This window comes from Pezoporus flaviventris, unplaced genomic scaffold, assembly GCF_033815535.1.
Source record: "Pezoporus flaviventris isolate CSIRO_AGI_PZ_B2104156 unplaced genomic scaffold, CSIRO_AGI_Pfla_v1 ptg000121l, whole genome shotgun sequence".
NCBI lineage: Eukaryota > Metazoa > Chordata > Aves > Psittaciformes > Psittacidae > Pezoporus > Pezoporus flaviventris.
Window position 1 is genome coordinate 661065 of NW_026892669.1, and position 14245 is coordinate 675309.

At 43.4% G+C, this 14245-nt stretch overlaps 1 protein-coding gene across 1 annotated transcript in view; it reads right to left on the minus strand.

Moving 5' to 3' along the window:
- Positions 1–14245, minus strand: part of LOC133282379 (chromodomain Y-like protein 2) — a 110759-nt gene that overhangs the window by 43028 nt on the left and 53486 nt on the right. Inside the window, exon 2 of the mRNA XM_061478401.1 lies at positions 2517–3111. Coding sequence (XP_061334385.1) covers positions 2517–3111 — 595 coding nt within the window. The remainder of the gene's footprint in view (positions 1–2516; positions 3112–14245) is intronic.

Consider the following 14245-nt stretch of genomic DNA (forward strand, 5'->3'; position numbering starts at 1 on the left):
TCCTGCCATGCTAAGGCACATGAAAAACAAGGTGGTTGGTGACAGCCAACATGGTTTCACTGAAGGGAAATCCTGCCTGACCGATTTGGTGGGCTTCTATGATGGGGCTACGGAACTGATGGACAGAGGCAAAGCAGTTTATGTCATCTACCTGGACTTGTTCAAAGCGTTCAACACTGTCCTGCATGACATCCTTGTTTCTAAACTGGAGAGACACCATCAATTTGATGGATGGATCACTTGGTGGATAAAGTAATGGCTGGATGGCTGCACACAAAAAATTGTGGCCAGTAGCTCAATGTCCAATTGGAGACCAGTAGCAAGTGGTGTCCCTCGGGGATCGGTGTTGGGATCGATCTCGTTCAGCATCTTTGTCGGTGACATGGACAGTGGGATTGAGAAACTGTAGCAACTGTAGTGATAGGACAAGGGGTAACGGGTTAAAACTTAAACAGGGGAAGTTTAGACTGGTTAGAAGGAAGAAGTTCTTTACTGTAAGGGTGGTGAGGCACTGGAATGGATTGCCCAGGGAAGCTGTGAATGCTCCATCCCTGGTGGTGTTCAAGGCCAGGTTGGACAGATCCTTGGGTGACATGGTTTAGTGTGAGGTGTCCCTGCCCATGGCAGGGGGGTTGGAACTAGATGATCTTAAGGTCCTTTCCAACCCTAACTATTCTTTGATTCTGTGAAAAAGGTGAATTGGTAACAGTAAAGCAGATTAAATGCATAATGAAAAGAATCATACATACAGCTGTGTTCTAAATTAAATGTAACCAGCAAGGGAAAAAACTTCAGAGCAACTGTGTATCCCTCAATGAAAACTTTTATGCAGTGTGCAAAAGCAGAAAAATAATTCTCAAAAGGTCTAATTGCCACTGTGTCATTAAGCAGTAGGAAATAATTTGTAACAGCTCCTGCTGTTTTTAAAAGTTATTAAAAAACCCTCCATGCACCAAAGGCACAAAAGGATACTGAAAAGTACCAGGAACCTGGAAAGACCTCCACATGGTCAGTAGGCTAAAAAGGCCGGAGCTGCCTACTGACTGACAGGTCATCTTCCACTTTACCCCTTTTTCTAGGACAAGAGCTTATGCAATGAAAGCAAAGGTCAAAAAAACCCAAACAAACCCCCAAACCCAAAAACCTGATCAAATTAAATGTGCGTTTCATTGTGTTAACTTCTGGGAGCTTTAAATTTGGTAGGATTAAAAAAAAAAATAAACATTGGACACATAGATAATGAGAAGCTACTCAGTTGCATTAAGATGAATAATATTTATACAGAACATAAACCTTTATTCCTTGAGAACTAAGACAATCAGCAACCATGAGGATTAGAAAGAAATTTCTCCTATTTCTTCTCATTCACTTCAGGTCTTTTTGTACCTTCCTGCAAAGTATGTCTTGTGACATATATCCAGTCACTGTAAGAGACAAGGACCTCCTGGCAGTTCTGAGTACTCTTGAATATGACAAGCATTAATACTGAGGAACTTGAATGTTACTCATCCATATTTACCCAGATACTTTAGCCAGAGTGGTATTAATTCTGTTTTTAAAATAATCCTGATCTTTGGAGACCATTGTGTCTGAGCACACATAACTGAGAAGTGATTGTCGTAGTTTAAACCCAGTCAGGTAATTCATTCGCTCACTTCCCCCTTTCTTTCCCTCCCCCTACTCCCAGAGGGACGGAGAGGAGAATCGAAAAGAATGCAACTCCCATGGGTTGAGATAAGAACAGTTTAGTAACTAAGGTATAACACAGATCACTACTGCTACCACCAATGATAATAAAAGGAAATAACAAGGGAAGAGAATACAACACCTCAGCACCAGCTGACCAATAACTCGCCCCCCAAGCCCGACCAAGCTCCAACCGATACCTCCTCCAACCCTGAAGTCTCCCAGCCCTTCCGGCTAACTCCCAGTTACATCCTGGGCATGATGTGCTGTGGTATGGAATACCTCTTTGGTCAGTTTGGGTCAGGTGTCCTGTCTCTGCTTCCTCCTGGCTTCCCCTCCTCCCTGGCAGAGCATGAGGCTCACAAAGTCCTTGGCCGAACCAAAACATCACTGTCAGCTCTGTTCCCAGGCCGAAAGTCAAAACACTGCACTGCACCAGCTACCAAGAAGGAGAAACATGACAGCTACTGCTGAACCCAGGACAGTGATTTATTACCTGGCAATACACAAAATCAGGTTGCAGTTTTATACATTCCTCAGTCATCATTCCTACTCTGTGCCTCGTCATCGTTTCCCCACAAGGACTTTCTACTGCAAAGGCATGGAACAAAGCCCATGCTGCTTCATGTAACTCTATGAGAAATGGAAGGAGAGAAGCCAACCGATATAAAATGGTGTAATATATGGGGAAAGGATGTGAAACTTATTTATGTGCTTCTCACCATACCACTTGTGTATCATGACAATGATTTTTCCATGAGTGGGCTCTCTATTTGCAGTTGTTGCAATTAACACTCCCCCACCCCAAGACTGTAGTTTAAATCACATACCAATTCCATTCACAACAGGTGAATTGTTACTAACTTCCAACATGCTGGGCAAATTTTGTTCTCCTTCATGATCATTTAAATCCACATTTTGCTGTTGTGAGACATTCCCAAAATATCTAGAATCCTTTTCATGACTGCCATCTCCATTCTGCAGACCATTATGTGGCTTTTTCAGTGGCATAATCTGTAAACCACTGGGAGTAGTTCGGTAAGTCACAGTTTTAGCAGCCCTGGCATTAGCAGATGCTGGCTTTGCTGTGTATCCTCTTTTCTGTTTTTGAAGAGATGGATTAATACTCTTCCTTTTGTGTGTTGACCCTTTAGACTTCCCAGTTTCAGAAGGTCTATGTGATATTTTCTCAAGAGATGACCCTCGGCTTTCCTCTAAAAATTTTTGAGTGCTGCCCTGTTTCCCATGTCTTGATCGCTTTTCTCTAGTAACATGTAGTACATTGAACTCATCAATAAATTCCTCACAATGTAGTAGATGATGTTCAGGTTCCCAGGTGTCTTCATTGCTTCCGTAGCCTTTCCACCTGATGAGATACTCCCATTTGCCCTTCTTGTTCTTCCTTTTGTCTACAATCCTCTCTACCTAAAAGAAAAATACAAACATATTATATTAGAAAGAATAATAGTTTGGACATGGACATTATGTTCTTCATTTACAGCTAGGAAGGCCTCCTTGACACTACAAAGTTGCAGTAGTGTTCATGAGATTCTCTGAAAATATTGTGCTGAAAATATGATCTGGCTCTGACATGGAAAGCTCACCCAGGGTAGCCAAACTGTAGTGACCTATTTCAGAGATTTAAATTCACCTTATTGTCATAAGATGCTCCCCAACATTACATTCCCATTGGATCTTATATAGACTATGCTGACTGATGATGAGAAACTACTTGGTGTATAAACTGCTTGACACAATGTTTAGGAATCGGTGTTACATGTTTCTGTTCAACAGAAATTCCCATGAACAGACCTGGAAATACAGGAGAGGAATGAAGAGACCAAAGCCATTTCCCCTTCTGAAAACATTAAGACGAAACATAAAACACCTGATCAAATCTGATCTGGGAAGCTGCAATAGCCACAATGTGAATTAACAAGAGAGAGACTGAAGATCATTTATGAAAGCATTACTTTGTAAATCTGGTTGCAAAATGAGATTATTACGCTACCTCTTCTTTGAAAGAGCTAAAACAAGCATCTTTTGCAATATTGCCAGTTACCGATCACTCTCCTGAATCCACACATGCATTATGTCCCTATAAACATCCCCATACCCATTTCTTACAAGTGCAATATTTGAGTAAATCCACAAAATTTGTGAGTGCACATATTTTAAAAAAGAAAAGGCAAATAAAAGGCATAAAGGCAGGATTCTTTATAGAAGTAATGAATTTCATGAACCTATGCTAGAGAAATGTCAGTTTAAGGAACATTTCTGCAACAAGGGATAAGGGACTATATTGGGACAGCAAGATGAATGTGAATTAACAGAATCATGCTGCTGTGGAAAACAGCCTGTACAGCTGAATAAATCTTTGTGCCATCTCAGCGCTGGCAAAATCTCAACTAGCAGGAGAGCACATATGAAAACCCAGGTACAATCAGTGGACAGCAAGTCATGGGTTTAAATTGCATCAAGTGAAACTTATCTCAGGACATTAGTAAAAATGTTTTAACAGTAGTAAGAATAAGCATGAGAATAGGTAACATGGGGAAGGTATGGAAGGGTTTTGGAACAAACAGCATTTCTTAGATAAACATCTGCCATGAAAAGTCATTGCTGAAAAATCAGGTTATGATGAGAAAACTTTTTGAGATTTATTTTCAAATTCTGTATTTTTTAAGATGTGTCTTAAAGGATAGGAATAAAGATATACTAATGAAAAAATTATTATCATTAACCAAAAGCATTATTGTTAATTTAGAAAAATAACAATAAATAAGTGGATAGCAAATGTAATACCCTTCGATGCTCTTCTGTCCTGGGTTCAGCAGTAGCAGTCATGTTTCTCCTTCGTGGTAGCTGGTGCAATGCTGTGTTTTGACTTCCAGCCTGGGAACAGTGCTGGTGATACCGATGTTTTCGGTTGTTGCTAAGTGATGTTTACCCTGACCAAGGACTTTGTGAGGCTCATGCTCTGCCAGGGAGGAGGGGAAGCCGGGAGGAAGCAGAGACAGGGTGCCTGACCCAGGCTAGCCAAAGAGGTATTCCATACCACAGCACGTCATGCCCGGGGTGCGGGGTAACTGGGAGTTACCCGGAAGGACAGGGGCTTCCAGGTGGGACTCGTTTCTTGGCCGGTGGTATCGTATTCTCTTCCCTTGTTATTTTCTCTTATCATTGTTGTCATTGGTAGTAGCGGTGGTGATTTGTGTTGTACATTGGTTGCTGGACTGTTCTTGTCTCAACCCATGGGAGTAGCACTCTTTCGATCCTCCTCCCCGTTCCTCTGGAAGCAGGGAACGGGAGAGACCCGGGGTGGGGGGGGGCCTCTATTGCTCTCAGCTGAGCACCACTCACTGGGAGTGAGTGAACAAGCTGTCTGGCTAGGGTTTAAACCACGACAAGTTCTTTTGGTGCCCAACGTGGGACACGAGGGGTTGAGAAAAGAACAGATCTGTCCATATTAATAGTCACTCGTCACAATGCTGATTTATTGGCTCTCAAGGTTTTTCCTCTTGACCTCACAGTTTCAGTATATCGTATCTTACTTCCATCTGGTATTTGCTGTATTAGTGTTTTTCAAGTGTGGGGCTTGGGCTAAGGTTTTTGTCTCATTATACTTTATGGTAATGACTTGTAATACAATAGAATCATTGATCATGAAACTGATCTGGCTTATGTTCCCAGTGTGGTCACCACCTTTATACTTTGGGAGGTAGATAATAGAAGTGCTTAGCAATTACACATCTTTTTTCTCCTTCTCAGGTGCTCAACCTGTGAAAGAGACATCCTTTTACCTTCCCAGTCCTCCCCCCAGACCATTTACATTTGAGAGTTTTGAATTTTTTGAATGGCCTTTTAATGCTGTTGAGACTTGTTTGCTGATCGTGATGGGAATCACGCATACAGAGTGTGTTTTGCCCACGACTGATTTCAAGAGTTAAGCAGAGTCAGGTTTGGGTCTTGTCTGGGGTCAAACGACGATGCAGGAAGACCTAGAGATTTTCCCCGATGCTGGACAGTCATGAGTGGCAGGGTGTGTGGGATAGTATGGGCAAGTATCTAGGTCAGTGGGCCCCTCCAGTACTTTGGAATTTCACTACCGAACAGCTGCAAAATCCAGAAGAATTAGTAAAACACTTAAATGAGGTGTGTGGTCATTCTGGCCATACCAGAGATGGACAAATCATGGCAACGTGCTGGGGCTTGGCCTATGCTTACAGGGCCTTGTTCAACACTATCCAGCACCTTCAAAAAGAAAAGAATGTTGGCGGATCTGATGGCAAAGCAACAGTCAGCGCCGCTACTCCATCTCCAGGCACAGCAGCTTCACCACCCCCAACGACCAGTACAGTCACTACTCAAACTTCGGCTGCAATGAACAGCGCAGCTACCCCAGTAGCAAGCACAGCAGCTACTCAAACTTCGACTGCAACAGACAGCGTGGCTACCCCAGCTCCAAGCACAGCAGCTACACCACCCCCAGCAACAAGTACAGTCGCTACTCAAACCACAATGATAACTACTGCAGCCAAACCAGGGGACCAATTCGTACCAAGACCGGTTGCCCCTGTACTCAAGAGAAAAAGCAAAAAAGAGGCAAGAAGGGCGAAGCAAGGTGAAGAAACAATGTATTCACCACCCAGTCTAGCATCTGATCACGAGTCATCATCACATGACGAAGAAGAAGAAGAAGAGGTGACTTCTCGACCTCGGACCTCAACCGAGCTACAAAATATGCAAAAAGATTTTACAGGTCAACCAGGGGAGCACATCATCACCTGGTTGCTCCGATGTTGGGACAATGAGGCCGATGGTCACGAACTAGAAGGTACAGAAGCCAAGCAGCTGGAATCACTTGCTAGAGAAGGAGGAATTGACAAAGCAATTGCAAAAGAGAAAATGCCCCTCAGCCTTTGGAGGTGGCTCTTGGCAGCTGTGAAAGAAAGGTTTCCATACAAGGATGATGTTATGAGTGGTTCGGCCAAGTGGACTACTTTAGACAGAGGCATCCAGTCTCTGAGGGAATCAGCCATCGTAGAGATGATCTATCACATCAAGCTGAATAACGGGGACACACCCATAGATCCAGATGAAGGTGAATGTACATGACCCATGTGGCGAAACCTTACGTGGAATGCACCATCATCAAATGCCCAGACTGTACGGGAAAACAGGCAAGGTCCAGAACACCTGCAATACATTGATGACATTATCGTGTGGGGCGATACAGTTTATTTTTTTGCTGGTCAGAAAATGAAAAAAATGTGGGTTGAGCCAAAATTAGTTGTTTTCCTTGGGTTTTTTTGGTTCAACCATCATACCCACTGGCTTGACTAATGATGCAGAAAGAGTCTGAGTAGATATTTGCCTTGTCCTCATCACTGCCTCATTGTTCATTAGTGAATGCATTTGAGGGTAGCATCAAACATACTTGACCTCTCAACATGGTCCCCTTTCTTTCTCGAGAGTTAAAGTTCTTCATTGACATTTATCCCCTTCAGAGTGCCACTGTGCTCCTTCACTGCATGCAGTGAAATGCTTCAGTGTAGGCATAAATATCAGGGTTCTACCCACATCTGGTATTGTCTGTCCCATTTTCCTTCTATTCACAGTCTACAGTAATAATAAACATCACTACTTTGTTTTTTAAAGAAGTGTATTTATTTTAACAGGTAGTATATATAAAGTAATAATCTTTCTACATTTACTTAAGGTTACACAAATTCATATGACTTTTCTTAATGAGAAAAAATCTGTGACAGATAGTGATTAATAGAAATAATATTTTATTCCTTCCCTAGAATAAGCAATACAAGGTTCTGAGAATATGCAGAAAACATCTATGGCTTCACTGTCTGACTTTCCACTTCCCCCCTCAGTTCTGTCTTTAATGAGAACTGAATAACATCTTCCCAAAAGTGACCTTGGTAGTTCCAGTTTGCCAAATCCTTGAATTCACCATATTTGGTTTGGAAAACTAAGTAGCTACATTTAATAAAAGTGAAATGACCACAAAGTTTGCAGGGGGATCACTGTTAAAAGAGTGCTATAATTGACAGATACCATTACTTGTCTGGATTCTCTCCCTGCCCCTCCTGGCTAATTCCAGATGAATTTAGATGCTGATAAGTTAAAAGAGAACAAATAGAATGAGAGCATGGCATCTGTGCAAATGCATTTGCAACACATTTTTTAGCTTCCAACTAGCCTTAAACCTACCTCTATGCACAGCTGCACAAACTGGGATGTAAGTTGTAATAAAAGCCTTTTAAATGTATTCTAAACTTAATGTTAAAAAAATCCTCTAATCAATTACAGTACAAATATGTAGAGCATCAAAAATTCAGTGTTATCCTTATATATGCAGAGCACAACACACACACATCTTCCTTCACAGAAGATTCAGGGTCAAAGTCACTCATTTAACACTGCAGAGTTATTGTCCATTTATAAAAAACAGAAATCTAGGCTAAGTTAAAAAAGGGTATGTCATATTGAATTATTTCTAAAGATATAACTAAAGACGGAGCAGAGGATATCTCACAGTTCACAGCTCTAAAGAGCATAAATAAAATCCTTAAGCTCCATTCCAGGAGATAGTGAACTTCCAGAAAGGTTTGGAAGATTGCGTATATATTTAGCGATTTCCACAATCTCCTCATGCCATGCATCGATGTAAAGAATTTAAACTGCAATCTGTGATGCTCAGATGGTCTCTGTTAGTGCACTGTACAGAGCAGCAGGCCAAATTAATGACATACATTAGAAAAATTGCTTTTCATTACTATAAATTACAGGACTTCTGATGTTTTATGTGTTTTTTTAATTGGAGGTATTTATTCATGTTGTGCCTAGGGGAATTGGAAGGGTATTTGAAGAAAGTGCCAAGGCAAGAGAGGCAGCAAGATTTCTGAGAGAGGTAAAGGCCATCTGATTCAACATGTTTGTCTTTAAAAAATTCATTAGTGCCCTAAATTCCTTCTTTTTTTTTAAATTTTGCTATAAGAATTTATGTATTTCACTAGCTGTAAATCTCTTGCTTCCCTGCATTTGTAACTTATTTGTGTTTCTCCTGTAGTTGTATTTACTTACTCAAAATCTGGTAACTGAAGAATTTGTTTCACATGTACAAAAAAAATGGCACTGTATGTTCTGAAGCAGTCAGCATTTACTTTAGAAAAATAATAGTGGAACGGATGCCGAGTCTCTCTCCAGATTCTGACCCACAGTTTAAAACCAGTAGATCCAATCAATGTGCCAATGTGTGTTGAAACCACCCCAGTAGTAAATTTGTGGAGTGCTGTTTAAGCCCAGCTGGCAACCCAGAACCACGCAGCAGATAGCTCACTCCCTGCCTTCCTCCCCCTGCTCCCAGAGGGATGGGGAGGAGAATCGAAAGACTGTAACTCCCAAAGGTTGAGATAAGAAAAGTCCAGTAACTAAGGTATAAAACAAAACTACTACCACTGCCACCAATAATAATAATGATAAGGGAAATAACAAGGAAAGAGAATACAACCACTCATCACCCACCGACACATACCCGATCGACCCAAGCAGTTATCTAGCCTTTCCAGGCAATTGTCCCCAGTTCTACATCCTGGGCATGATGGGCTGTGGTATGGAATACCCCTTTGTCTAGTTTGGGTCAGGTGTCCTGTCTCTGCTTCCTCCTGACTTCCCCTCCTCCCTGGAAGAGCATGGGAATGAAAAAGTCCTTGGTCACAGTAAACATTACTGAGCAACTACTAAAAATATTGGTGTTATCAGCGCTGTTCCCAGGCTGAAAGTCAAAAACACAGCACTGCAGCAGCTACTAAGATGGAGAAAAATGACTGCTACTGCTGAACCCAGGACAGTATCCACCCCTTATTCAATACCATTCACGTCATGCTCAGATCCCACATTTTCAATATACCATCACTCTTGTCTCATATATATATATACATATACATCCACACACAAACACAGAGACAGAGAGATCCTTCTTTAGTGCATGGACCAATCCCTATAAAGCCGCTGAGTTCATCCGGTCCATGATGTTGGGCTCCACCTCTTGTAACAGTCTTTCAGAGCAGGAGAGACAGTGTGCAGAGTTGGATTGCTGCCTACTGATGGTACCGCAGAACTCATCTGGTTTAATCAAAGTTTATTTTTTGTTGGGATGATCGTTGGAGGGATGCCAGGGCCAGTCGCTGGTGACCTAAAGACATCTAGGTCTATATCTTGGTGGGCTATAAAAGTGCTACATAGCAGGCAACACCATACAATTGAATTCACTGGCTGTTTGCCCCTAAAATCAAATCCCGTCTAGGTACACATCGGACTTGCCCATCTTCCCGCATTACCCTCCAAGTATATCCAGGTCACAGACGGAAAACAATTCCACAAGTGGGTTTGCCCTTGCCTGAAGCAGGAATGACCCTGACTGTCTTCCCCAGCAAATTCTTTATGTGCACTACCAGAACTTTATCCCTGTCTACCGTATGTAAAAGTTCTGACTAAGCTGGGCCAGCCCTGTTGGCATACTCTCTGATGTTGACCAACCAGGTGGCCTTGGGTAAATGTGTATCCCAGTGTTTGAAAGTCCCACCACCCATTAAACTCAGTGTAGTTTTTAACAGCCCATTATACTGCTCGATTTTCCTAGAGGCTGGTAAGTGGTAGGGGATGTGATATACACACTCAATGCCATGCTCTTTGGCCCAAGTGAGTCCCATTGACTGAGTCATTTTTCTCTGGAGTGCCGTTTTGCCACAAAATCTGTTTCTCAAGGCTCAGGATAGTGTTTTGGCCAGTGCTGTGGGGCACAGAGGATGTTTCCAGCCATCCGGTGGTGGTTTCCACCATAGTAAGCACATGGTGCTTGCCTTGGCGGGTTGTCGGCAGTGTGATATAGTCAATCTGGCAGGCTTCCCCATATTTATACTTCAACCATCGTCCTCCATACCAAACAGGCTTTAACTGCTTGGCTTGTTTAATTGCAGCACATGTTTCACACTCATGAATAACCTGGGCAATAGTGTCCATTGTTAAGTCCACCCCTCGATCACGAACCCATCTATATGTTGCATCTCTGCCCTGATGGCCTGAAGTGTCATGGGCCCACCAGGCCAAAAATAATTCAACCTTCTGTTGCAAGACTAAGCCCATCTGAGCCACTTCAATCTTAGCAGCTTTATCCACTTGTTGGTTGTTGTGGTTTTCCTCAGTGGCCTGGCACTTGGGTACATGAGCATCTACATAGCGTACCTTCACCACCAGGTTCTGCACCCAGGCAGCTATATCTTTCCACAGTGCAGCAGCCCAGATGGGTTTATGTCTACGTCACCAGTTACTCTGCTTCCATTGCTGCAACCACCCCCACAGGGCATTTGCCACCATCCATGAGTCAGTATGAAGTACTGGCCACTTTTCTCATTCAGCAATGTCCAGGGCCAGTTGGATGGCTTTCGCCTCAGCAAACTGACTCGATTCACCCTCTCCTTCAGCAGTTTCTGCAACTTGTCGTCCAGGACTCCATACAGCTGACTTCCATATCCGATGCTTTCCCACAATATTGCAGGACCCATCAGTAAACAAGGCATACTGCTTTTCACTTTCTGACAGTTTATCATATGGTGGAGCCTCTTCAGCATGCATCACCTCCTCCTCTGGTGACATTCCAAAATCTTTGCCCTCTGGCCAGTCCATGATGACTTCTAGAATGCATGGACAACTGGGATTTCCTATTCTAGCTCATTGTCTAATCAGTGCAGCCCACTCACTCCATGTAGCATCGGTTACATGATGTGTAGAGTAGACCCTGCCTTTGAATGTGCAGCCCAGCACGGGCAACCAGGGTGACAGAAGGAGCTGTGCTTCAGTGCCACTTCTGAAACAGCTCGAACCCCTTCATAGGCTGCCAGTATCTCTTTCTCAGTTGGGGTATAGCTGGCCTCAGATCCTTTGTATCCCTGACTCCAGCAGTTGAGGGGTTGACCTTGAGTTTTCCCTGGAGCTTTCTGCCAGAGGCTCCAGGTAGGACCAATTTCCCCAGCTGCAGTGTACAGTACATTTTTTACATCTTGCCGAGTTTGGACTGGTTGATCACATCTGAGGGGATCTGTCTACGTCCATCTTGCCATTTTTTTCTCCAAAATTGAATCTCCTGTGCAGGTCTCTTGACTTTACTCCGTTTTACGGCAAAACCGGCTTTCAACAAGATTTGGATTATTTTCCTCCCTTTCTCAACAACTTCTTTTGCTGCATCACACCGTACGATAATGTCATCAATGTATTCTGTAGCTTGCCCCTATTCCAGTGCAGTCTGGATCAGTCCATGGCAGATGGTAGGGCTGTGTTACCACCCCTGGGGCAGTCGGTTCCAAGTGTACTGGACATCCCTCTAGTATATACCGGTGCACAGTATACCCTGATGCCATCAAGCTGTCCAGGGGTGGAACCCATCTATATTTCTGGAGTGACAGGAGGATCCCAAGAGTTGACTGTGCTGGAGGATGAAATCAGCCTGACTGAGAGGAAATTGCAAAAGCACACCATTGTGACTGGTCCAGACGCTCCATGCATCCTCAGCATAGACTACCTCAAGAGAGGGTACTTCAAAGTCCCAAAAGGTACCGATGGCCCACAGATGTGATCAACAAGATAACAGCAATGTCTCCACCAAGTAATAAGAAAGAAACGCAAGCTTTCTTGGGTGCTGTGGGGTTCTGGAGAATGCACATCCCAAATTCCAGTCCTATTTTAAGCCCTCTCTAACATGTGACCCGGAAGAAGAATGATTTTAAATGGGGCCCTGAGCAACAACAAGCCTTTGAGCAAATTAAACGCGAGATAGTTCACGCAGTAGCCATTGGACCAGTCCAAACTCGGCAAGATGTAAAAAATGTACTGTACACTGCAGCTGGGGAAATTGGTCCTACCTGGAGCCTCTGGCAGAAAGCTCCAGGGAAAACTCAAGGTCAACCCCTCAACTGCTGGAGTCAGGGATACAAAGGATCTGAGGCCAGCTATACCCCAACTGAGAAAGAGATACTGGCAGCCTATGAAGGGGTTCGAGCTGTTTCAGAAGTGGCACTGAAGCACAGCTCCTTCTGTCACCCTGGTTGCCCGTGCTGGGCTGCACATTCAAAGGCAGGGTCTACTCTACACATCATGTAACCGATGCTACATGGAGTGAGTGGGCTGCACTGATTAGACAATGAACTAGAATAGGAAATCCCAGTTGTCCATGCATTCTAGAAGTCATCATGGACTGGCCAGAGGGCAAAGATTTTGGAATGTCACCAGAGGAGGAGGTGATGCATGCTGAAGAGGCTCCACCATATGATAAACTGTCAGAAAGTGAAAAGCAGTATGCCTTGTTTACCGATGGGTCCTGCTATATTGTGGGAAAGCATCGGAGATGGAAGGCAGATGTATGGAGTCCTCGATGACAAGTTGCAGGAACTGCTGAAGGAGAGGGTGAATCGAGTCAGTTTGCCGATGTGAAAGACATCCAGCTGGCCCTGGACATTGCTGAATGAGAAAAGTCGATTTATAGATGTCCAGATTGCTGAACTGATCCCTAACCCAATCCTCATCTACCAAGCAAATTCCTCCTTTATCCTGACTCCTTCTGATTCAGATAAAACTCCAGGAACAAACTTGCCAACAAAGTTTTCAAGCTGACAAGCAGGTATTCTTTATTGCGGAGCCGGGAGACACCGGGGATAGCTCCTCCTAATGTGTGTCTCCCAATTGCCACACAAGCCATCCTTTTATAGCCACTGGGCATACATACATATTTATGAGGCTACATATGGATTACATCATTTTCCAGAAAGTTCCCCACATGCATACAGAATTGTGGTGGTGGTCTCTGAGGGTCGTTAACTTCTTCGGACAATCTTCATCACTTCTGGCAGCCTTTGAAGTGCGGGCAGTAGGTGCTCATACCAGTTTAATTGGCTCGTTAGCACCAGAGACATAATAATCCTCCTATCCTCCTACTTATCAGTTAGTTTAACTCTAGCCCATCCTGGGCACCTGCCATTCCCAGATACTCCTTATCCCTGTGTCCTGTTCTTCTAGACTGTTTTTCTTAAACTATGTCGCAACGATAACGATTTATCTTGTGAGAATTCTCAGTATGTTCTCCAGCTGCACTCTATTTTTTTCTCTATGTATCATGCACCTCAGTAATTTTCCATTTCTACTGTTACAAAGCCATCAAACTTAACATTACTTAAAACTAATTCCAAAAGGTTTCTATTTTCCATTATGTGATTTTGTGCCCCCTTGTCTCACGTCTGGGGCTATAGCAGTCTATAGTAGACTATAGGAGTCGGGCCACTGAGGAACACCAGAAAAACAAACAAGTGAATAAAGCTGCTAAGATTGAAGTGGCTCAGATAGACTTAGATTGGCAACATAAGGGTGAATTTTTTTGGCCCGGCGGGACCATGACACTTCAGGCCATCAAGGCAGAGATGCAACATATAGATGGGCTGGTGATCGAGGGGTGGACTTAAAAATGGACACTATTGCCCAGGTTATTCATGAGTGT